Genomic DNA, 23,596 nt, shown 5'->3' with positions numbered 1-23,596 from the left:
GGCACCTCCATAAAGATGTTTTGATGAGTTTGGTGTGGAAGAACTTGACTGACCTGCACAGAGCCCTAATGTCAACCATACTGAACACCTTTGGGATGAATTGGAACACTGATTGCAAGCCAGGTCTTCTCACCCAACATCAGTACCTGATCTCAACCCTATTGAACACCTTTGGGATGAGTTGGAATACTGATTGTGAGCCAGGTCTTCTCACCCAACATTAGTACGTGACCTTAACCCTGCTGAACACCTTTGGGATGAATTGGAATTCCCATTGTGAGCCAGGTCTTCTCATGCAACATCAGTACCTGATCTTACCCTACTGAACACCTTTGGCATTTATAGCCGCTAAGTGAAGAGACATCTCCATATTAATGTCCATGGTTTTGGAATAAAATACCCAACAATCTCATATAGGTGTGGGGGGTAGATGTCCAAAAGCCTTTGGTCAATATGCCTCCTATCCACTAAGCGGATCGGTTCGGGTCGGTACAGTTTGGAAGGCCTAGAATGGTCCTGCCTATTCAGGTGAGCGTTTCCACTGCAAGTCGGACTGACAGGGGCCATACGTGGGTTTAGAAAAAATGCCTAGCACGGCGTCACACATCCACCAATCAGTGGAATGTATCGTAGCTCTGCCCTAACCAAACCGTACCATTTTCTATGGCCCCACATCTGAAGCAGGACCCTGAATGGTGCGGTTCGGTTGTATGGGCCGCTTTCATAATGGAAACACTCAAAATAGCGTACCGTAACGAACCAAACCGATCCGCTCAGTGGAAACAAGGCATTAGTGTACGTGCAGAGACCTCTATGTCCTTGTTAATTGTCAGCAATGGAAACATGTAATGATATATACCTTAAAAAAAAATTCTGTATGTCTCCACTCGCTATCCTAAAATGAGGAAGAAAACCCTATTCTTTGTTGTTTGTTATAGAAGTGATAAATGTAGACACCTAATGATTCTAAAGGGTTTTACTTACCTTCTCAACACAGAGGAACCCTTGATAAAACTTTCCGATCTCTAGGAACCCCTGCTAAAAATGACTATAACTACAAGTCATGGTACAGTAGTGTGATGGTCAGTGTGAAGAATGCTCCTTACATTTGTTGTCATTGGGAAGAATTCCCCCCTTACTGATAGCTAAAAATTTCAGTGGTGTCAGAGGGAACCTATCTGATAGGCAGAAATTGCTCATTGCTGAAGGAACCCTAGCAACCTCTGAGGGGAACCCTGGTTGAGAAAACCCTGTTTTACAGTATAACAAACTCATAAACTGTCATTGTAGAGCAGGGGTGTCAAACTCAATTTCATCGTGGGCCGCCTCAGCATTATGATTGTCCTCAAAAGGGCCGGTTGTATCTGTAAGATTAGATGTCCAGCGGATCCCCTCCCCTTACATTAGATGTCAAGAGCCACCCCCACCATCAGAAGTTGGGTCCCCTACTTTCCTTAACATTACAGTGCACCCCTTTCCTTATGCTGCTGCTGGGAAGAAGCTGGATGCATTGTTTGAAAGCAGAAAGTAGGGGCCTGGAGGAGGACCAGAGGAGGGCTGGAGCTCTCCTGCAGCTGCAGGAGAGGTGCGAGGGCCACATGAAATGGCCTGAAGGGCCGGATTCGGCCCGCGGGCCTTGTGTTTGACACCTGTGTTGTAGAGGATTGAATGGGGTCCAGTACCAATTTTTATTAGGAGGCCCTGCAGACTAAGTATGTAGCTTCAGGACCTGGTGCACCCAGGAAGTGGTAAAAGGGATCGACTGTCTCTAATAGAAGCAGGTGAACTATTTTGATGAAACATACCTTGAAGCTTCTTCAGCTTGTCTTGAGCGTTGCCTAGAAGCTGCTTTGCTTCCTCCCTTAGCTGATCTGCCTTATTCTTGGCATCCTTTATGTTTTTGGCTTTGTGTTCAGCAAAGTTCCGTACCATTTTATATTTATCTCCAAGCTGTCCCTCCAGCACCTAGAAGAATACAAAGGCTGTGTATATGCATATAATCAAGGACAACAATTTTAAATGCAACAGAAAGAGTAGGAACATCTCAACTTAGCAGGAACACCTTAAAGTGGTTGTAAACCCTTACATATACCCAGATTGACCTCAGATTATACACAGAGCTGAAGTTACACACTGCAGAGCTCAGTGAGGAGAGCTCTGACAGCTGATTGGAGGGAAGGGACACACCCACCTTCACACAGCAAACAGGAACAGAGCTGAGGCTTGTCAATCAACTGGAGCTCCCTCCCCGGCCACCTTTTTTCTCTTGATGTCATCTGCAATTACGGGAACGAGAGCTAGAACGGGGATTCTTGTGTGTACACACAAATCCCTGTTCTGTCAGGGGAGAGGAGATATATCGTTTGTTCACACTAAGTAGGAACAATGATATGTCTCCTACCCAGTCAGTCCTATCCCCATACAGTTAGAAACACTAACTAGGGAACACATTTAACCCCTTGATTGTTAACCCCTTCCCTGCCAGTGTAAATTATACAGTAATCAGTGCACATTTATAGCACTGATCGCTGTATAAATGTCAATGACTCCAAAAATGTGTCAAACGTGTCCACTCTGTCTGCCGCAATGTACCGCTAAAAATCGCAGATCATCGCTATTACTAGTAAAAAAAAAAAATAATAATAGAAAAATAATTAAAATGCCATAAATCTAATAAATCCCATAGTTTGTAGACGCTATAACCTTTGCGCAAACCAATCAATATACGCTTATTGCGATTTTTTTTTTACCAAAAATATGTAGAAGAATATATATTGGCCTAAACTGATGAAGAAATTTGTTTTTTAAAAACATCTTTGGGGATATTTATTATAGCAAAAAGTAAAAAATATATATTTTTTTCTAAATTGCCGCTTTTTTTTGTTTATAGCGCAAAAAATAAAAACCGCAGAAGTGATCAAATACCACCAAAAAAAAAACCCCTCTATTTGTGGGAAATAAAGGACAACAATTTTGTTTGTGTACAGCGTCACACGACCGCGCCATTGTCAGTTAAATTGACACAGTGCCGTATCGCAAAAAATGGCTTGGTCATTAGGCAGACAAATCTTCCGGTCTGTAAGTGGTTCATTTTGTAGGGGGTGGGCCCTTTGACAGTTGACAAGAAGTCTAGCAAATCCAAAATGATGGATCAATGGCGTATGCCCATAGGCCCAATGCACATCTCACCTTCTTTGCCTCGTTGGCTTTATCGAGTGCCCCGTTAGCTGTCTCCTCTGCTCGAGTACCCGCCAAGCTGTTCCCTGCCCGCTTCACTTTAAGGGCATCGATTTGTTTATCCAAATCGTTCACTCGATCCATAGCCTCGTTCAGACGATTCTCAGCGCTTGAGGTCTCTGACTGGATCTAAAGTGATGAGACAGAAGATCCGTCCAACTGACATGGGATTTACAAAGACATTCACCACAGAGCAGTCATAAGGTGATGGTATCCAATCAGAATTCAGTTTAACCGTATAAGTGGAAGATGAATTCTGATTGGTTGCTTGAAATAAGCTGACTAGTTTTATGAGCAAGGAGTGTACAAATCATGGAATAGAAATGGTTTCCTGCTTTATTTTTTGGATTTTTTGACTAGGTTGTTGGACTGGATAACCCTTCCAGTTATTGACTGAAAGGATGCAAGCAATCTGGTTGTTTCCATCTTCAAATGGCCAAGGTTATTCTCGCCATACATGTAACAATTTTCAGGAATATTCAATGACTCTCATCCAACTTATGATTAATAATGCGATAATTATATCAAATGTGATTAAAGGGATGATGAAGGCAGCCTGCCATTTACCAATTAATAAGGGTTTTTATATCAACTTAATTGCCCATTGGTTGATTGAAAATAGTAGATTATGCATTTGAGTGTATAGATTCCTGCATGCACACAACTAATGTAGGGATCTCTCTCGCTGCGCTATTGTATTCTGACAGTGGGGACATCCCCCCCCCCCGGTCAGAATTCACTGATCAGCGCTACAGCTGCAGATCCAATGCTGGTTTTCCATCAGGACCATTTGACAGAAGCATCCGCCCCTGAAGAGCGAGCAGGGTCTCGCGAAATGCATAGGGCTTTATTGATGCTTATTTTATGCCGGTACATGCTGGGTATTATTGATGTCTGCATTATGTTTACATACTTCCCTGTCCACATGTATGTACATTTTATCATCTTATTTTGTATGTGTACTTACTGACCCAGCAACTTTCAAGTTTTATTGTTGCTCATTGATGTATAACATTTGTAATAAATCTTTGTATATTTACGTTCATCTGTGTTGTGTACATTGGCTATTATGCCTGATAACTCACAATCATTGTTGTTACCGCTCAGTTACATAACATTTTGAAATGAATAAATTGATTTTGTCTCAGTGTTCACTGTGGACATTGGCTAAACCTCTCTCACCTCATCCAAAGTCCCAGGGCTATTTTTCTTGTTTATTTGACAGAAGCTGGTCTAACGATCGGCTTCTGCTGAACAGACAGGGTTACACATGGATCGAAATTCAGCTGGTTCCTGCTGAACCAGCTGAATTTCGATACGTATATACTTAGCTTTAGCTATACATTCTGGTATGTAAAAATCTGCTCCTATGAAGGCTCTTCTCCCCTGCAGCATGCAGTAGTTCCCCCCACCAGCTTGTATATCAATACAGGTGGTATGAGCCAGTGTAAGGAACCACTGCATTCGGCAGGGGGGACCGGCATTCGGCGGGGGGGACCAGCATTCAACCCAACCAGGAGTGTAGAATACCTACAGCACCCGGGAGCAGTTGAGCAGCAGCATTTTAAGACACGGGCCACCAGTAAGGTAAGTATTCATGGACTTCTTTTACAGCACTTGCATTTGACCACTTTAGGATCAAATCATCAGAATTCCGCAAGTATGGCCATTACAGTGGCGTGCGTACAGGGGTAGCAGGGGCAGCCATTGCGACCTGGTCCCATGCTCCAGGGGGCCCCTGTGCCCCCCCCCCCCGCCTGTATGCCTGGATAAGAGGGCGGTGAGGGGCAGCAGCATGTAGAGGAACTGATCCCTCCATTTAGCTGTTGAATGACAGTTCCTCCACCTCCCCCTCCCACAGACATTTAGCAGCTGCAGGAGGTTCCTATACATGCTGCTCCCACCACCTCCCTATCCCTGTCTTGCTGTCTTGGGCTACTGTGTGCTTCCTTGCCCCCCCCACTGCACATGCTGGGTTAACCCCTCCCACCTCCCGCCGGCTGCTGCGGGGGATACTATCAGGATGTAGAGTGGGGAAGGAGCCGGTAAATGTGTCATTTATCGGCCCCTTCCTTGTCTTAACGAATAGAGTCAGTGATCCGTACTGCTTTTTTTTTTCTTTATTTACAGCTGGGGCATAGTAAACTGTGTTTACTATGCCTCAGTTTATAAATGAACGGGAAGCTCTGTACAGAGCTATTGCTGTTCATTCATTCAGTGCAGCTGAGGCTGCAGAGAAAGGGACTGTTGAATCTGTCCTCAGTCCCTTTCTCTGTCTCAAAAGTGAGACATCAGGGGTCTGTTTAGACCTTAGATATTTCACCAAAGCCCCCAAACAGGGGTCCTAAAAAAATATGTAAAAAAAAATAATAAAAAACAAAATTGTAGGGAAAAAAAATAGAAACAAAATGGTAAAGAATAATAAAAAAATAAAACAAACATAAAAATACTACTGACACCAGTGGTGGAACTACCAGGGTCGCAAATGTTGCACTTGGGCACTGGCGTTCCGCCACCGTGGCGGAAGGAAGGTGGCCTGCTGTGGCATAGTAATGGGTCGCACGATGGGAGTAAAGGGCCCAGGGATTAGTGGAAAGGGCCCCGGTCGGGGGCCAGGGGGGCCCTTCATGGTTTCTCGCACCGGGGGCCCTGAAGGTTCTAGTTTCCCCCTGTGGGCCAGTACTGAAGGTAGTGACATAATCATATGTTCTTCTGTTATTTGTGTTCTTGGGTAATCTTACTGTCAATCCTCATGAAGATTTACCGCTGTTAATGTTGTCTCCGTGTCTCTAATGTCGTTGTTGGCACTTTGGATGGCTCCCTCAGCAGCATTTTGAGCTTTCTTGGCATCTTCCAAAGCTTTTTTCACAGACTCTGCTGTACTCTTTACATTCTCAGCACGGTTCCTAGAAAATAAAACTATCGATGAGTCCGCCTGATTGGATAGAAATTAAACTCAATGGCCAGGGAAGATTTTACACCGAATCATTGCTAGAAAATTTAAAAGGAGATTGTACAAATTTACTACAACCAGACTGTAATGTGTATGATCGGCCTTTACATGCAAGCCAAGCCCACACTTACTTGGCTCGCTTAGCCTCGGTTAGCAGCTGTTCAGCCTTACGAACATCAGTGGCCGTGTGATCCAAAATGGCATCAACGTTGGACAGGGCATTCACTCGCTCCTTGATTTCTGCTGCAAGGCGTTGGATCTGCTGCGGAGTGGCAGGAATGGAGAGTTCCAGGACTCGGCTCGCCACAATCTCAATGCTGTCCGGGTCGGCTCCATCCTCTGATCACGCAACACACAGACATGTTATAAAATAAAGTAGCTTTCTGTAGCTCCAGCTTCTTACATTGTTCTCCTTATTAAAGCAGAATTCTAGGAATCCAGCCACTTTGTAAAAAGTGAAGGCACGCTATGAGTTAAGTCCAAGGAGCTGCATGACATCTCCTGGGCTTTTCTCTATTATTTATATCTGACAAGTTTTTTTGCTCAGCTGGAGAGACACTCTGGGGATCTAAGAGAAGAGAAACACACACAGCAGCTATGCCTGCCCCTCCCCTCTGCTGCCCATTCACAGAAGCCTTTGTATTTTGTTAATGTGTTCATATAATACCAAGGCTTCTGTGATTGGGCAGGAGGAGGGGAGAGGTGGGCATAGCAGCTGCAGAGGGATCAAAAGAAATACAGCATTAGCTATCTTTCAGGATTTTTTTAAAGCTGGCAGATATAAATAATAGAGCTAAGCCCAAGAGGTGTCATGCACCTCGCTGGACTTAAATCATAATGTGGCTTCACACTGAATGATGTTGGAGAGAAATATATAATATCACTTTTTGTGTATTCAGTGCCAGAGTGCCTTTCTAATCATGAACTGTTCTGCCCTATTTTCATGTACAGTGGAACCTTGGATTACGAGCATAATCCGTTCCAGGAGAATGCTTGTATTCCAAAGCACTTGCATATCAAAGCGAGTTTCCCCATAGAAGTCAATGGAAACGAAGATAATTCGTTCCGCATTCACTTCTATTACATGCAATACCGCATATGGCCAGAGGTGGGGGGGGGGCGCCGGAGAGCCTCGGAAATACTCGGGGACAGCTTGGAAAGCCTCGGAAACACTCAGGAACGGAGTATTTCCAAGTCATTCCAAGTATTTCCGAACGGCTCTGAACTGTTCCGAGTGTCCCCGGCGCCCCCGCACCTCTGGCCAAATGCGGTACTGCACCGCCCATTAGCTTGAATTCTGCTTGTTTTGTGAGACAACACTCGCAAACCGAGTCAGAATTTTTTTTTAAAAAGTTGCTCGTCTTTCAAGACGCTCGTTAACCACATTACTCGTAAACCAAGGTTCCACTGTATTTGTTGTATTGAACTACATCAGGTTGTTGTTGTTCACTAATACGTTGACATCTAGTGGTGGTTTATTGGCCACTACGACTTTACTATGTTTTCCCTCCTGTTTAGAGCTATTTAGTTCAGTCCTAGCTAGAATATCTAGTATATCGCATGGACAGGGTTTAGGAAAGTCATTATCTTCTTACACTTTAAAAGACTGGAAAACATATTCTGTGCTATAATTAGCTGAAGTAAAAGGATGTTGGAATCAACCTCTGAGTCTTATTGAAGAGTTAAGCTGCCTGTGGATGGCGCCAAGTCAGCAGGTGACCAAAATGTCTGGACAGACAGGGTCTAAGAAGGCATGTCAATGCATAAAGTGGCATTTGAAACATAAAATTAACAGAACTTCTGGCTATAACTAGGTCCTAACTAGAGATCCCTCAGTATATGGACACCCTAGACATGTGATCTTAACAATTGTTTAGAAGATAATTTATACAGACAAGTTTATAAGTTGCTTACGGTTGAGAAAGTCTTTAATTTGCTGGATGAGTTGCTGCAATTCTTTATTGGAACGCTCCACTCTTCCTTGCGTCTCACTGGCGCGGTCAAGAGTGGCCTGGGCCCTCTGTTTAGCTTTGTCTGCCTTTGCTTTTGCTTCTGCCACCTGAGTCATCAAGATGGGAATATTACAGAAGATGTACAGAGACAAATAAACCTTTTGAATAAAAGACAGGTCGCTCTTCAATAGACAAGAAGGTATTATGTACAGTTTTGAAGGACATTTCAGTAAACATGCTTACCCAGACTTTGGGACTAGATCAGTATTGATCAACTTTCTTTTTATAGGAGGCCTTAAGTGGGGCCCCTGACATTCAAGATCTGCACACAATATTCAGTGACTGTAATGCTATTGAAAACTTTCAGGCACTGCAACAGGAGATGGTCAGAGACTACTGGCAGGTTACAGGAGGTGTTCAGAGACTATGGGCATGGTACTGGAGATGGTCAGAGACTACTAGCATGGTACTGGAGATGGTCAGAGACTATGGGCATGGTACTGGAGATGGTCAGAGACTACAAGCATGGTACAGGGGATAGTCAGAGACTAGGAGCATGATACAGTGGATGGTCAGAGACTACTAGCATTGTACAGGAGATTGTTAGAGACTAAAAGCATGGTACAGGAGAAGGTCAGAGACTATGGGCATGGTGCATGATATGGTCAGAGACTACGAGCATGGTACAGGAGATGGTCAGAGACTATGGGCATGGTACAGGAGATGGTCAGAGATGGGTGAGTCTGCAAGCGTGGTACAGGAGGTGGTCAGAGACTATGAGCATGGTATAGGAGATGGTCAAAGACTATGGGCATGGCATAGGAGGTGGTCAGAGTCTACAAGCATGGTACAGGAGGTGGTAAGAGACTATGGGCATGGTACAGGAGATGGTCAGAGACTACTAGCATGGTACTGGAGATGGTCATAGACTATGGGCATGGTACAGGAGATGGTCAGAGACTACTAGCATGGTACTGGAGATGGTCATAGACTATGGGCATGGTACAGGAGATGGTCAGAGACTACTAGCATGGTACTGGAGATGGTCATAGACTATGGGCATGGAACAGGAGATGATCAGAGACTACAAACATGGTACAGGAGATAGTCAGAGACTACGAGCATGATACAGTGGATGGTCAGAGACTACGAGCATTGTACAGGAGATTGTTAGAGACTACAAGCATGGTACAGGAGATGGTCAGAGACTATGGGCATGGAACAGGAGATGATCAGAGACTACAAGCATGGCACAGGAGATAGTCAGAGACTATGGGCATGGTGCATGATATGGTCAGAGACTAGGAGCATGGTCCAGGAGATGGTCAGAGACTATGGGCATGGTACAGGAGATGGTCAGAGATGGGTGAGTCTGCAAGCGTGGTACAGGAGGTGGTCAGAGACTATGAGCATGGTGCAGGAGATGGTCAGAGACTATGGGCATGGTACAGGAGATGACCAGAGACTACAAGCGTGGTACAAGAGGTGGTCAGAGACTATGGGCATGGTACAGGAGATGGTCAAAGACTTTGGGCATGGCACAGGAGGTAGTCAGAGTCTACAAGCGTGGTACAGGAGGTGGTCAGAGACTATGGGCATGGTACAGGAGATGGTCAGAGATGTGTGGGGTATAGGAGATGGTCAGAGACTGCAGGCATAGTACTGGTGATGGTCAGAGACTACAGGCATGCTAAAGCAGTTGTGGAGACTGTAAGCATGCTTCAGGAGATAGTCAAAAACTGGAAAGACAGCACATGAAACTGCCTGAGATCCCTGCTATTTCTTCCCAAATCAGTGCTTTACCATTTATGTTCCCCTGGTAAAAAAAAAAAATACTTATGCCACATGAATTGATAATTCTTCCAGCAAGATCCAATAAAAAGAGGAAAATAAAAAATCTAAATATATATTATATATATATATATGGAGAGCCTGAAAAAATCTAAGGTAGTGTAAAAGAAATAAAACAAACCATTTAAAGTGGGAGTAAACTTCAATGCATCATTTTTTACCTATAGGTAAGCCTATAATAGGTACTGTAAATATCTCCTAAAGGTGCACTGTTCAGGGGATAATTACTGTGGATGCAGCCGGTGACATCACCGGTGCATGAACTCTAAAGGAACGGCCACCTGGGCTGTTCCTTCAGAGTCCCATGCCGTAAACGCGGCTCCTGTGCGCATGCGCGGGAGGGAAGTCATCACGGCTCTGGCCACTCACACAGCCGGAATCCACAAACCCGGAAGGAAGACCGGGTGAAGATGGAAGCCCTGTCAGCGGTCACAGTGCACCTCTGGAAGGCTTTGTTTTAAGGTAAGCTTCACCTTTGGTATGCACACCCTAATGCAATAGGCTGTGCACATCTATGACAGCAGTTATACTGCTTTGACCGTCAATGCCAAAAAGTAGGAAAAATTTCTTAGGGTAGCCCATTAATGTATTACTGTGTAATCCCATGGTCGGTATACCCCTGCATAAGTCACGAATTCGGCATACTGCCTTTTCAAAAAGGTCTCCATGACTTACATCAATTCTGGATCTTATGTATAGAAAACCTAGTAGTGGCTTAGCTCCATGTTACTCCATAAATTCATACTACGGGGCATTGTTACTCTTTAACATGCTTGATAAAAGGAATGGTTTTGCACCTTCTGCAGTAATACATCCACTTCCCCCAAGGCTCTCTGCAGCTCCTCTTCAGCATGCTTGGCGCGGTCCAGAGCGTTGTCCGCAGTTGCCACGGCACCATTGCAGTTCAGACCTCCGCAGAGCCTCTTTCCCTCATCATCTCGGCATCCAGCACCCCCACAGGGGCTCTCTGAGCAGGGGGTGTCTCCGGAAGTCCCACAAACCTGTGCATTAGATTTGCAGTTGTTACCTTTAAAATCTTTGAATTTTATGCAATCTTAGCAAATGACTGTTATTGTTAGACAAATATTTTTGACAATTAAAAGACAAAATCAGTTGGAATCTATGTGCATAGTTTAAAGAACCAATATACCTGCCAAAGGTTTACATAGTCTTTCATATTCTCTTGTGCCTACTACTCCTGTGAAATATGTTTGCATGGTGGAAGCCTGTCAGGGTATGTTCCTGTAAACCCTCAACCGGCTTCCCAGCCTTTTTTTCAGTTTCTTATAACAGATCAGAAGTCTCTAACAGTCTCCTGTGACCTGCTATAGGTCTTCAACAGCCCCTTCCAGTTACTGGTAATGAACTGAACCTCTCAGGGTTCGTTTCAGCAGGGGTTCACCGGACTTCAAAAAAGTTTGGATGATGAACCCAAAGCCCAATTTGCCCACTTTCTGGGCTTATAGGTAAGGGGGTCTCAAAAAATTGCATGAGGGTGGGCATTGCCCCGGGGAACATGTACCAATGCAAAACAAAATTTTATGTGAGGTCCCCCTAAAACTCCATACCTGACCCTTAATTCAGATATAGAAATTAAACTACATTACAGGATGGTACTATGGATGCATATCATGGTGTTAAGGTGCCACATCCCAAAAGAACGAATCAAATTTAGATGGACTTTTTTAGGCACCAGCACAATGAAGGGTTTATATAAAATTACAGATTTTATTAGAAATCTTAAAACACAAAAAATTCCATCTTAAACTCACATAGATAAAACATTAATATGCAAAATAAGCTACTCTAGGGTATAAGGCTGTCACTGGCCAGGAAGAATTGGCATGTATTGACGTAGATTATTGAGGCCCAACATGTTTCGCGGCAAAGTGCTTCCTCAGGTGATGAATGTATAGTATTTCAGTAGAGAAGAATATATCCAGTGCCTTGAAAAAGTATTTATATCCCTTGAAATTCTCCACATTTTGTCATGTTGCAACCAAAAACGTAAATGTATTTTTTTGGAATTTTATGTGATAGACCAACACAAAGTGGTACATAATTGTAAAGTGGAAGGAAAATGATAAATGGTTTCCAATTTTTGTTTAAAAATAAATATGTGAAAAGTGTGGCGTGCATTTGTGTTCAGCCCCCATGAGTCAATACTTTGTAGAACCACCTTTCGCTGCAATTAGAGCATCTGTGAACAGCAATTTTTCAAGTCTTACCACAGATTCTCAATATGGGCTTTGGCTGGGCCATTCTAACACATGAATATGCTTTGATCTAAACCATTCCATTGTAGCTCTGGCTGTATGTTTAGGGTTGTTGTCCTGCTGGAAGGTGAACCTCCGCCCCATTCTCAAGTCTTTTGCAGACTCTAAAAAGTTTTCTTCTAAGATTGCCCTGTATTTTGCTCCATCCATCTTCCATCAACTCTGACCAGCTTCCCTGTTGAAGAACAACATCACCACAACATAATGCTGCCACCACCATGTTTCACGGTGGGGATGGTGTGTTCAGGGTGATGTGCAGTGTTAGTTTTCCGCCACACATAGTGTTTTGCTTTTAGGCCAAAAAGTTAAATTTTGGTTTCACCTGACCAGAGCACCTTCTTCCACATGTTTCCTGTGTACCCTACATGGCTCCTCACAAACTGTAAACGGGACTTCTTATGGCTTTCTTTCAACAATTGCTTTCATCTTGCCACTCTTCCATAAAGGCCAGATTTATGGAGAGCACGACTAATAGTTGTCCTGTGGACAGATTCTCCCACCAGAGTTACCATGGGCCTCTTGGCTGCTTCTCTGATGAATGTTCTCCTTGTCCGGCCGGTCAGTTTAGGTGGACGGCCATGTCTTGGTAGGTTTGCAGTTGTGCCATACTCTTTCCATTTTTGGATGATGGATTGAACAGAGCTCCGTGAGATGTTCAAAGCTTGGGATAGATTTTTATAACCTAACCCTGCTTTAAACTTCTCCACAACTTTATTGCTGACCTGTCTGGTGTGTTCCTTGGCCTCCAAGATGCTGTTTGTTCGCTAAAGTTCTCTAATAAACCTCTGAGGGCTTCAAAGAACACCTGTATTTATACAAGGATTAAATTACACACAGGTGAACTCTAATTACTAATTAGGTGACTTCTAAAGGCAATTGGTTCCACTAGATTTTAGTTAGGGGTATCAGAGTAAAGGGGGCTGAATACAAATGCAAGCCACGCTTTTCACATATTTATTTGTAAAAAATGTTGAAAACCATTTATCATTTTCCTTCCACTTCACAATTATGTGCCACTTTGTGTTGGTCTATCTCATAAAATCCCAATAAATTACATTTACGTTTTTGGTTGCAACATGACAAAATGTGGAAAATTTTAAGGGGTATGAATACTTTTTCAAGGCACTGTAACTCCCAATCAAAGGTACAGATGGCTGGTCTAACAGGGTCCCTTGGAAATATCTTCTGATATAGAGAAGATCTTTTCCAGTGGTGTTTTTTTGAAGGCTGACGTTTTTATGCGCAGGGACCTTTTGACGATTACGCACACTGACACCGTTTATATATTTGGAGGACTGCTCATTGAGCAAGGCTATTTAAGTTTTGGAATATGGACACCTTGAAGTGCACCAGCTCCTTTATAATTGTATACCTATGGCTTCATTGCTGCCCACATTTTGAAAATACACATTGTTAGTTCTTCTATTTTAACCCTTTCAAATCTTCTCTATATCATAAGATATTTCCAAGGGACCCTGTTAAACCAGCCATCTGTACTATTGATTGGGAGTTATATACTCTTCTCTACTGATACTATACTTTCTAGCTCCTGAGGAAGCGCTTTGCCGCAAAACATGTTGAGCCTCAATAACCTACGTCAATACACGTTAATTCTTCCTGGACAGTTACAGCCTAATACCCTTTAGGCTGAGACGATTATATCTGTGTAGGATTATGCCGCAACTGCAAGCCAGGTATTTGGCTCGCAGTTGCGGTGCGGCCCCATTAATCTCAATGGGCAGGTTTGGCAGGTCGTGCTTCCTTTCAAACCCTGCAAATCAAGTTAAAATTGCAGCAAAGCATGTCATCATTGCCACAGAATGTGCACAGCCCTGTCAGGCTTGTAATGTCAAAAGTCTGGTGGGCGACTGGAGGAGTGGTAAAACCACAGCTCAGTCGCCTGTTTTTTACCAGGCCCCCAGACAGCAGTGTGAAAGAGCCCTAACAATAAAAAGCTTCAACACTACAAACCTGTTTCAGATTTGACCAGTATGCATTCTGAACACAAACCTTTTCATTAATATTCCTCAGGTCGAGTGTGTTAACTCTGGCTGTCACATCACCGAGCGCCCGGCGGTTAGCTGCATTCTTCCGGTTAAAGTCATCTCGGTTTCTGGCCACTAGCTGATCTGTTTTTTGGCGGGTCTTGGCGGAGTCACTAACAGGGCTGGGGACGTTGACCGCTGATGCGTTGGCCAGCTGCTCGGCCTGTCGTGACTGGGAGTAGGACTGGTGGATGCTGTCATAAGCCCCTGTGCCAAGACAACAACCACAAGCTGTAAAGGGAATGCTTTCCCAGCCAGGAGTATTACAAAAGACCAGTGTGATGACCTGGCTTTAGTAAATCTCGCACTGTAAACCACATAACCTCACAAGTTTGGCCTCCAGTTGAAAAGACATGTCAAATGATCAATAATATAAAGCAATACAGGCAGTTGACACTATAGGCAAATGTTGACTTTTACTTAAAAAAGGAACTAAACTGTGGAAGCTGTACCCAAAATAGGCAGACGGAGGAAAAACAACTAGACACCAGTATTGCCTGTGGCCTCCCAGCAGCTGATCTTTTCCCCATTACTGCCTTACCATGCCTTCTTGCACTGTGGGTCTCTGCACGAAGGAAGCCATCTTGGTAGAGGCAGGGTTTTGCTTCCTTATGTCAGAGCCTTCAGCAAACAGTGAGCATCACAATAATGACACTATCACTCAACTCAAATCTTACTCCAAATCTCCTGAGACTGGCAGCATAGCCTTAGAGCAGTGGTTTCCAAAGTGCAGTCCAGGGGCCAAATGCAGCCCTTTGCTTGCCTTTATCTGGCCCTTGGGGCAATATTCCTCCCACTGATACGAGGCACTATTCCTCAGACTAACATCAACAATGAGACATAATTCCTGCCACAAACACTAACAATGGTGCACTATTCCTTCCCCTGATACCAACAAGGCATTTTCTACACACACTGTCCACAATCTGCCCCCCGAAAGGCTGAACAACAGTAACTAGCCTTTTGTTTAGAAAGTTTGGAGACCTCTGCCTTAGATGATATCACACTGCAGAAATATAGCTTTGAGGCTGCAATCACAGGAGTGTCTAGGCACACTCACATACCAGGACGTTCTCTGCTACGAGAGAAGACCTAAACAATAAGAGGGCTAAGGGATGAGAGAAGATCCAAAAAAATAAGGGAACTAAGAATTGAGAGAAGACCTAAACAGTAGGGAGCTAAGAGATGAGAGAAGGCCTAAACAATAGGTGGGGTAATAGATGAGACAAGGCCTAAGCAATATGGGGGCTAAGAGATGGGAGAAGACTTAAACAATAGGGGGGCTAAGGCACGAGGGAAGCCCAAGTCCGAAACAAGAGGAGGCTAAAAGATGAGAGAAGACCTAAACAAGGGGGGCCAAAAGATGTGAGAAGACATAAACAAGAGCGGGCTAGGAGATGAGAGAAGACCTAAACAAGGTGGCCTAAGAGATGAGAGAAGACCTAAATAAGAGTAGGCTAAGAGATGAGGGAAGACCTAAGCATGGCAAGACTAAGATCACAAAGGACCTAAACAAGGGGGGCTAAGTGATGATAAACTACATAAACAAAAGGGGTCTAGGAGGGGGCTAAGGGAAGACCTAAACAAAGAGGCTAAGAGATGAGAGAAGACCTAAATGAGAGGGGGCTAAGAGATGAGGAAAGACCTAAACAAGGGGACTAAGAAATGAAGGAAGACCTAAACAAGAGGAGCTAAAAGATGAAGGAAGACCTAAACAAGGAGGAGCTAAGAGATGAGGGAAGACCTAAACAAGAGGGGCTAAGAGATGAAGGAAGACCTAAACAAGAAGGCGCTAAGAGATGAAGGGAGACCTAAACAAGGGGAGATACGAGATGATGGAAGACATAAACAAGAGGAGCTAAGAGATGAGGGAAGACCTAAACAAGATGGGGCCAAGAGATGAAGGAAGACCTAAATAGGAGGGAGCTAAGAGATAAGGAAAGACCTAAACAAGGGAAGAAATAGATGAGGGAAGACATAAACAAGGGAAGCTAAGAGATGAGGGAATACCTAACCAAGAGGGAGCTAAGAGGTGAGGGAAGACCTAAATAAGAGGATTTAAGGGGTGGGGGATGACCTGAACAAGATGGAGGTAACAGATGAGAGAAGACCTAAACAAGAGAGGTCTAGGAGATAAGAGAAAACCTAAACACGAGGGGGCTAGGAAACGAGAGAAGACCTAAACAACTGTGGGGGCTTGAAGATGAGAGACTACCTAAACACTAGGGAGGGTAGAAAAGGAGAGAAGACCTAAACAACAAGGGTGCTAGAATATGAGAGAAGATCTAAACCATAGGGAGGGTAGGAGGTGAGAGAAGACCTAAACAAGCTATCCTCTGAGTGAACTACCCAAATCTCCAGACCATTGGTACACAAACCAATCTGCAACAGCTATCACTATACAACCTCCTGAAAGCCTCCTTCTAGTTAATTGCATCCAAAAAAAATCCCTGATAAGAAAAAGTTTGTGCAGAGCATGCAAATGCTGCTGAACAGTATGACTGTAAGTGATCCATACACCTTCCCTGCACTTTGCAGATGCACTTTGCCTGTGGATATGCTGGTATGACTAAGGAAAATATATGTGTTCTTGTCATCTTTTGGGATAGGAATCCTGACATTTGTATAAGTTTGTTACTTCATATGCTGACCTTCAGCCCTTACCTAAAAAGTTGGAGTTTTTCAGAACCTCCAGCTGATGTGCCCTCTCCTTAGCGGTCATGTTTAGGCTTCGTGCCTCCCTCTCCAGGTCAGCAAGATCATGATTAGCGTCAAAGTTTTCATCTTGCACATTGGTCAGCTCGGTCTCCAGTTGGGTTAGCGCCTCTGTTGACTCATTAATTTTATTCCTATTAAAAGTAGTAAATAAAAAAAAGAGATACAGCACGACGTCAAAAACTATTTTACATACACAAAGAGTTTTTTCGTGTTTAGTTTTCGATTGAGTGGGGTGGAAAACCAATACCACTTTAGCTACATAACTTATTCATCCACTAACCTTAGGTCATCCATAATTTTCATCAGATTTGTCACCGATTCCACCGTCGCGTTTCGGGAGTTGACGATCTTTCGTGCCTTGGCCAGTTTGGCCTCTATGTCTTTAAAGTTTTTCTTGTAGGCTCCTGCTACACCGGTCAGGTGGACGTCTTTGCCGCGGCGTACCAAGTCTCGGGTGCGGGTGGCCAGGTCTTGGACAATGCGGTCCCAGTCTCCAAAGCACTGGTGGCAAGGCTGGCAGTCAGGGAACTGTCCGGAGAAGCCGCGGCCACACTGATCGCAGCGAACGCCTGAGACTCCCGGGCGACACGTGCAGTGGCCGGTGCCTCGGTTGCATTGGGGAGACTGAATACCTCGGCGGTCGCAGTCACAAGCTGCAAATCAGGGATCAGAAAGTCAATGCAATGACTGGTTTTAGTTTTGGATGGTGTAAGGAAGAAATAGAAACCCTGCCAGATTTTTATTACTGTTTGTGTAAATCCTGTCCTGGTGGCCATTGTCAGAAAGATGGAAAATTATGAGAAATCTAAACTTTTACCATTGTCACCAAAACTAAAGGTGAGGCTAAATTTTCCTGCTCTGGTGACAACTGTCTAAAATGCTAATTTCTCTTATTTTGTAGACATTTTGTGTCTCTGGAACAGGAAATGAAGAAAAATATCCCCAATGGGACAGAGACTGCAAATAAATAAATAAACTAGCAGGATTTTTAACCACTTGCCGACCGCATAACTTAAGTTATACAGCAGCAGAGCAGCTCAGCGCACTTTTGGGTAAGGGTCGTGTGCGCGTGTGCGCCGCCACGGCTGTGCAGTGATTTGACACAGCAGAAGCCAATCAGCGGGTACCGGCCAATAGATGTCCGCCAGCACCCACTGATCAGCGAGGAGAGACACAAAACAGAGCTTTGTCTATATAAACAAAGCAGAGCTCTGTTCTGTCAGCAGGAAATAAAATCCATCTCATCCCTTAGTAGAAGCACTTTACCGTACACAAAAACACTGGTTAGGCATACATTTAACCCTTTGGTCGCCCTTGATGTTTAACCCCTTCCCAGCCAGTGTCATTAGTACAGTGACAGCGCATATTTTTAGCACTGATCACTGTATTAGTGTCAATGGTTACCACAAACTGTAAAAAGTGTCAGTTAGTGTCGGACTCTCCGCCGCAATAGCGCAGTCTCACTATAACCACGATTACTAGAATAAAAAAATTAAAAATTCCAGTATATATCCCATAGTTTGTTGACGCTATAACTTTGCGTAAACCAATCAATATACAGTGGGGACGGAAAGAGTGAAAAATTTAAGGGGGTCTGAATACTTTCTGTTCCCACTGTACGCTTATATTTTATACCAAAACTATGTAGCAGAATACATATTGGCCTAAATTGAAGAAGGAAATAATTTTTTTATTGGATATGTTTTATAGCAGAATATTGGTTTTTTTTTTCAAAATTGTTGGCCTTTTTTTTGTTATAGGCCAAAAAAAAAAAAAAAAATCACTGGTGATCAAATACCACCAAAAGAACGCTCTATTGGTGAGAAAAAAATTACATAATTTTCATGTGGGTGCAGCGTTGCATGACCGCGCAATTTTTAAAGTGCCGTATTGCAAAAAATGGCCTGGTCATAAAGAGAGGGATAAATCTATCTCTACTCTATCCAAAAAAAATGTTTTCACTATACATACAAGTAGAAGAAATCTACATCCAAGGATGGTAAATCACTTTGGAAATATATATGAGAGTCAATCTACACTATGCTAAAATGCATATGTAAAGTCACATTGCCACAGGGAATGGCAGTGCACCTACTCTATGTGATGAATGATGCCATTCATTGTGAATGGGACCCAATGCCTTGTAGAGTAGAGCCAAACACAGACAGCACTGCAGTGCACCACAATGCATATACCGGGCCCTTAGATGAGCTGCGTTTTTAAAAAAGGGTCATGGGAATTTTTTTTATCAATAGCAGTGCGCTGGCAGCCTATTCATAATAAATGGACTTAAAATGTTACTAAACCAGTGATGGTGAACCTTGGCACCCCAGATGTTTTGGAACTACATTTCCCATGATGCTCAACTCCACTGCCGAGTGCATGAGCATCATGGGAAATTTAGTTCCAAAACAACTGGGGTGCCAAGGTTCACCATCACTTTACTATACCCATTTTTTCCCCCTCCTCTTCTCCCTCCTTCTTCCCTCTTTTTTCATGGGATAGGGTAGTGGCAGCCTGTCCATTAGGGGCGTAGGGGCATTGGGGCGCCACCCCCCTGATCCATGCACCCGGCCCCTAATCTACATGCAGGGCACCAGACCCATGGATTTCAATGGGTTTTTTTTGTTTTTGAAGCACATGACTAGAGCCTGAGGCTCTAATTGGCTAAAAAAAAAAAAGGAGGGCTTGGGGCGCAGACCACTGCGCCCTGACCTCACCCAGTTGTGTGACATTAGCGAATTAATATTCACTAATGTCTTCCTGTTTCTCCTCCCAGGCCAATCGGGTCTTAGGACTCCCGGCCAATTGGGTCTCAGGAACCACTTCCTGTTCGACCGGGAGGAGAAGCAACGGCCCCGGCTCTTCCCTCGGCAAACTGGAGTGAGGAGCAGCATCGGCCTTTTAAGGTAAGGTCACTGATCGCCGCTGTCCGTCTCCCATGCAGGGGGGGGCACTAACCGCCGCTGTCCATCTCCCATGGGAGGGGCCACGGATCATCGCCGTCCATCTCCTGCTGGGGGGGGAGGGGTGTCAGGTTTGCTTGCTGCCGCCCCCCCCCCCCAAAATATTGAGCACCAGCCGCCACTGGGATAGGGGGGTTCATATGTATGTCTGTATTTACATTTAATCACTGTTTTGTACTTATTATATGTCTTTATTAATACTAGGTATCTAGTCAGACGCTAAGAGATTGAAGCCCTGAGGAAGCGCCTGTGACCGCGCAACGCGTAGGGCATTTTCCATTATCTGACCTGACAACTAACCTTACTCTTGGTTTTATATATGCGGGCTCCATGTTCTCCTTTGATGTGATATGTTCACTTTTAACGATTTGTAATAAAGATATGACTTTTTATATAAACAGTTTGTACAACTATTGTGATTTGAAATATCAGGGGGTCATTGCTCAACATCCTTATCTCTATTCCTTCTTGCTTCTTTTTACATTGCTTGTGTCATTTAGAATTGGCATTTTTGGTATTTCTATGTGTAAGATAATCACACTCCTTTGTTGCAATACTACTTAAAGAGCAATAAAATATATTTAATAAAACCTCGTTTCACAAAGTTGTCAGACACTCACCCCTGCACTGAACGCTGGGATTCCCCCAGTAATTTTCCTGACACTCTGTACACATAGATCCTCCAAATCCAGGTCTGCACTGACACTTTCCTGTGAACTTTAAAAGGAGAAAAAGAAAGAAAAATATTAGCGTGAAGCAGCCCATATAATAATCTTTTTTTTGTTCAACCTGTAGGTTGAACAGTGGCGGCCGCTCCATAAGGGGCGCAGGGGCGCCGCCCCCCTAATCCATGCGCCCGACCCTTAATCTACATGCAGGGCGCCGGGCGCATAGCTTCCAAAGAGGTTTTTGTTTTTAGAAGCACATAATTAGAGCCCGAGGAGCTAATTGGCTCCAAAAATGGGTGGGTTCGGGGCGCAAGGCACTGCGCCCTGAGCCCACCCAGTTGTGTGACAAGAGCGAATTAATATTTGCCATTGTCTTCCTGATTCTCCTCCCGGCCACTCAGGAAGCGGGTCCTGAGACCCGATTGGTTAGGATTCCTAAAACCCGATTGGCTGCGAGTCCTAACTCCTGATTGGCCGGGAGGAGAAGCGACCGCTGGGATTCAGGGAGATACGCAGGGGGGAAGCCGCCCCCCCCCAAGAAAATTGAGCACCAACCGCCACTAATAAAAAAAATCAGATTCACACATTCTAAGGTGAATGGGGGAATCCTTCCCGCTGTGGTATTGTATTCTGACAGCCGGGAGCCTTCTCTGCCATCAGAATACAATGATCAGTGTTGCTGGCTATAGCCTGCGGCACTGATTGTTTGGGAAAAACTCAACAGGCTGGCTGTACACAAGTTGATCAATAAATAAGATTGTGTACAACTAGCCTGCCCACACATGGATCGCAATCCGGGTGGTCCCTGCTGAACTGGACAAATTTCCATCCATGTAGGGCTGGCTTAAAGTGATTGTAAACGATCACCTTGCAAAACGACCCATTCAGTTTAAAACAGAAATGAAAGGCAAACATTTGTGTACAGATATAAAAAACAAAACATTATAAATACGTTATATGTGATCACATTCCCTCTGTTCTCAGCTGCATAAGAGCTGGGGGAGGAGAAACTGCAGCACACTTATCTCCCTAGTGAATGGCTGTGCAGGGTGGGTGTGTCAGGACAAGTCTGATCATGGGGGGGGCAGACTGAGTTCCCAGCACAGCTAGAGAACTGACAATGCTGTGTTTTCCTGCTTAGTGTGGTCAGTTTTTAACAGGAAAGCAGAGGGACTGGCAGGGATTTCACACAAAGGAAGCAATACAAAGAGAACAGGAGACTTTCTCATACAAGTACATGGTACAACAGGCACATATCAGGAATATGAAATTTTGGGGTGACAAACACTTTAAGATAACAACAATCTATGAAGTGCAGTAGCATGCAATGCATCAATCACTGTGCATCACACTGTTTTTCTTTCTTTTTTTTCTTTTTTTTTTAAGGAAACTTTATTGAAAATTTTAAGTGACATTTTATGAAGTGCTATTGGCCACAGCGAGGTGCATGGCAGTGGATTGCATCCTACATCACTGCGCTGAAAATAAGTACTACATGCTGTACTTCACTACTGCAACGCGGTGAACCGGCCTTCTAGAAGACGAGGCATTTTGCATTATCTTACAGCGGGAATCGTTACCCAGTGCAGTCCCACCACATCTAATGTCAATGGCCCCTAAGAACTAACCTCATTGCAGCTTAAGCTGAAGGAATTGTGGGGGTCACAGTTGCAGGGGGAGCACCCCTTTCCGCTCGCCAGGTTCCAAAAGTTGGGGCTGCAGCGGTCACAGCTCTGTCCTTTGACATTAGGCAAACACTGACACTGGCCGCTGCTTTTGCTGCACAGACACTCGTCTCTGGAGGTGCACTGACCGCGATCGGTTCCCAGGAAGTTACAGACACACTCTGTAGAGAGAACGCAAAGTCTTCATTACAGGAAAATACAATGATGAGGACAAGGGTGACAGATGATTAGACATGTGCACTGACAAAAAATTTGTTCGTTTTCGTTTCGTTCGTTTTTTTGCTTTTTTCGGAAATTCAGAAATTCGAAAATTTTCCGAATTTCCGAATTCCGAATTTTCGAATTTCCAAACTTTTAATATTTCCAAATATTTGAATTTTTGAATTCCAAATTTTCGAATTTTCGGAATTTGAAAATTCGGAAGTTCGAATACAAATTTATCTGAAGTTACGAAGTATCCGAAATAACGAATCTAAACAGATGGAATGGAATAAATGAATAATAAATAATAATAAAAAGGTTTTATTATTATTATTATTTATTATTAGATCGTTACATTCCATTCAAGTAGGTAAGGCATTCGTTATTTCAGATAATTCGTTCAAATACGTTCACTAACAGCCAAATTTTAAAGTAAATTCCAATACTTATAATTTAATATTTATTATTAGTTAGTTATTATTTCAGATTTTCGGCTTTTGAATTTTCAGATTTTCTTTCTTTTGAATGTTCAGATTTTCATTCTTATTTTTTCGATTTTCAAATTTCCACATTTTTGAATTTTGGAATTTCCTAATTTAGAATTTTCGAATTTCCTAATTTTGAATATTCGAACTTCCTAATTTTGAATTTTTTAAATTTCCGAAATTTCGAATTTTCGAAATTTGAGAAATTTCAAATTTCCAAAATTCCGAATTTCCGAAATTCCGAAATTTGAAAATTCGGAAATGTGAAAAATTTGGAAATTCGAAAATTGAAAAATTCGGAAATTAAAGAATTTGTCAAAATTCATTAAAAAACGTATTCGGAACTAAACGAATTGCACATGTCTACTGATGATAGAACATACAGTATGTCAAGCTGCTTCTGCTCAAATCGACTGTGAAGGAAAGTGTCGTAATCTTTTTTGTAAAGTTCAGCAGTAAATTTTATTAGACATCCCATTCGCTCAAAATCCAACGCGTTTCAGGGCCATCAACCTTCATCAGGGCTTAGCAGATGCTAAAAATAGGGAATATGCACTGG

The 23,596-nt window shown here is 43.5% G+C and overlaps 1 protein-coding gene across 4 annotated transcripts in view; it reads right to left on the bottom strand.

The window, feature by feature from the left end:
- The window catches only part of LAMB2 (laminin subunit beta 2), a 136,804-nt gene that overhangs the window by 809 nt on the left and 112,399 nt on the right, over window positions 1-23,596 (bottom strand). For all 4 annotated transcript variants that reach the window (XM_073591809.1, XM_073591810.1, XM_073591811.1 and 1 more), the window contains 11 exons: window positions 22,295-22,512; window positions 20,619-20,715; window positions 17,313-17,685; window positions 16,979-17,163; window positions 14,280-14,521; window positions 10,791-10,994; window positions 8,105-8,249; window positions 6,322-6,529; window positions 6,002-6,143; window positions 3,190-3,366; window positions 1,806-1,965 (listed from right to left, as the gene is read on the bottom strand). In XM_073591809.1, coding sequence (XP_073447910.1) covers window positions 1,806-1,965; window positions 3,190-3,366; window positions 6,002-6,143; window positions 6,322-6,529; window positions 8,105-8,249; window positions 10,791-10,994; window positions 14,280-14,521; window positions 16,979-17,163; window positions 17,313-17,685; window positions 20,619-20,715; window positions 22,295-22,512 — 2,151 coding nt within the window. The remainder of the gene's footprint in view (window positions 1-1,805; window positions 1,966-3,189; window positions 3,367-6,001; window positions 6,144-6,321; window positions 6,530-8,104; window positions 8,250-10,790; window positions 10,995-14,279; window positions 14,522-16,978; window positions 17,164-17,312; window positions 17,686-20,618; window positions 20,716-22,294; window positions 22,513-23,596) is intronic.

Source organism: Aquarana catesbeiana, linkage group LG07, assembly GCF_042186555.1.
Source record: "Aquarana catesbeiana isolate 2022-GZ linkage group LG07, ASM4218655v1, whole genome shotgun sequence".
Taxonomy (NCBI): domain Eukaryota; kingdom Metazoa; phylum Chordata; class Amphibia; order Anura; family Ranidae; genus Aquarana; species Aquarana catesbeiana.
This window is presented reverse-complemented; position numbering and strand designations above follow the sequence as displayed.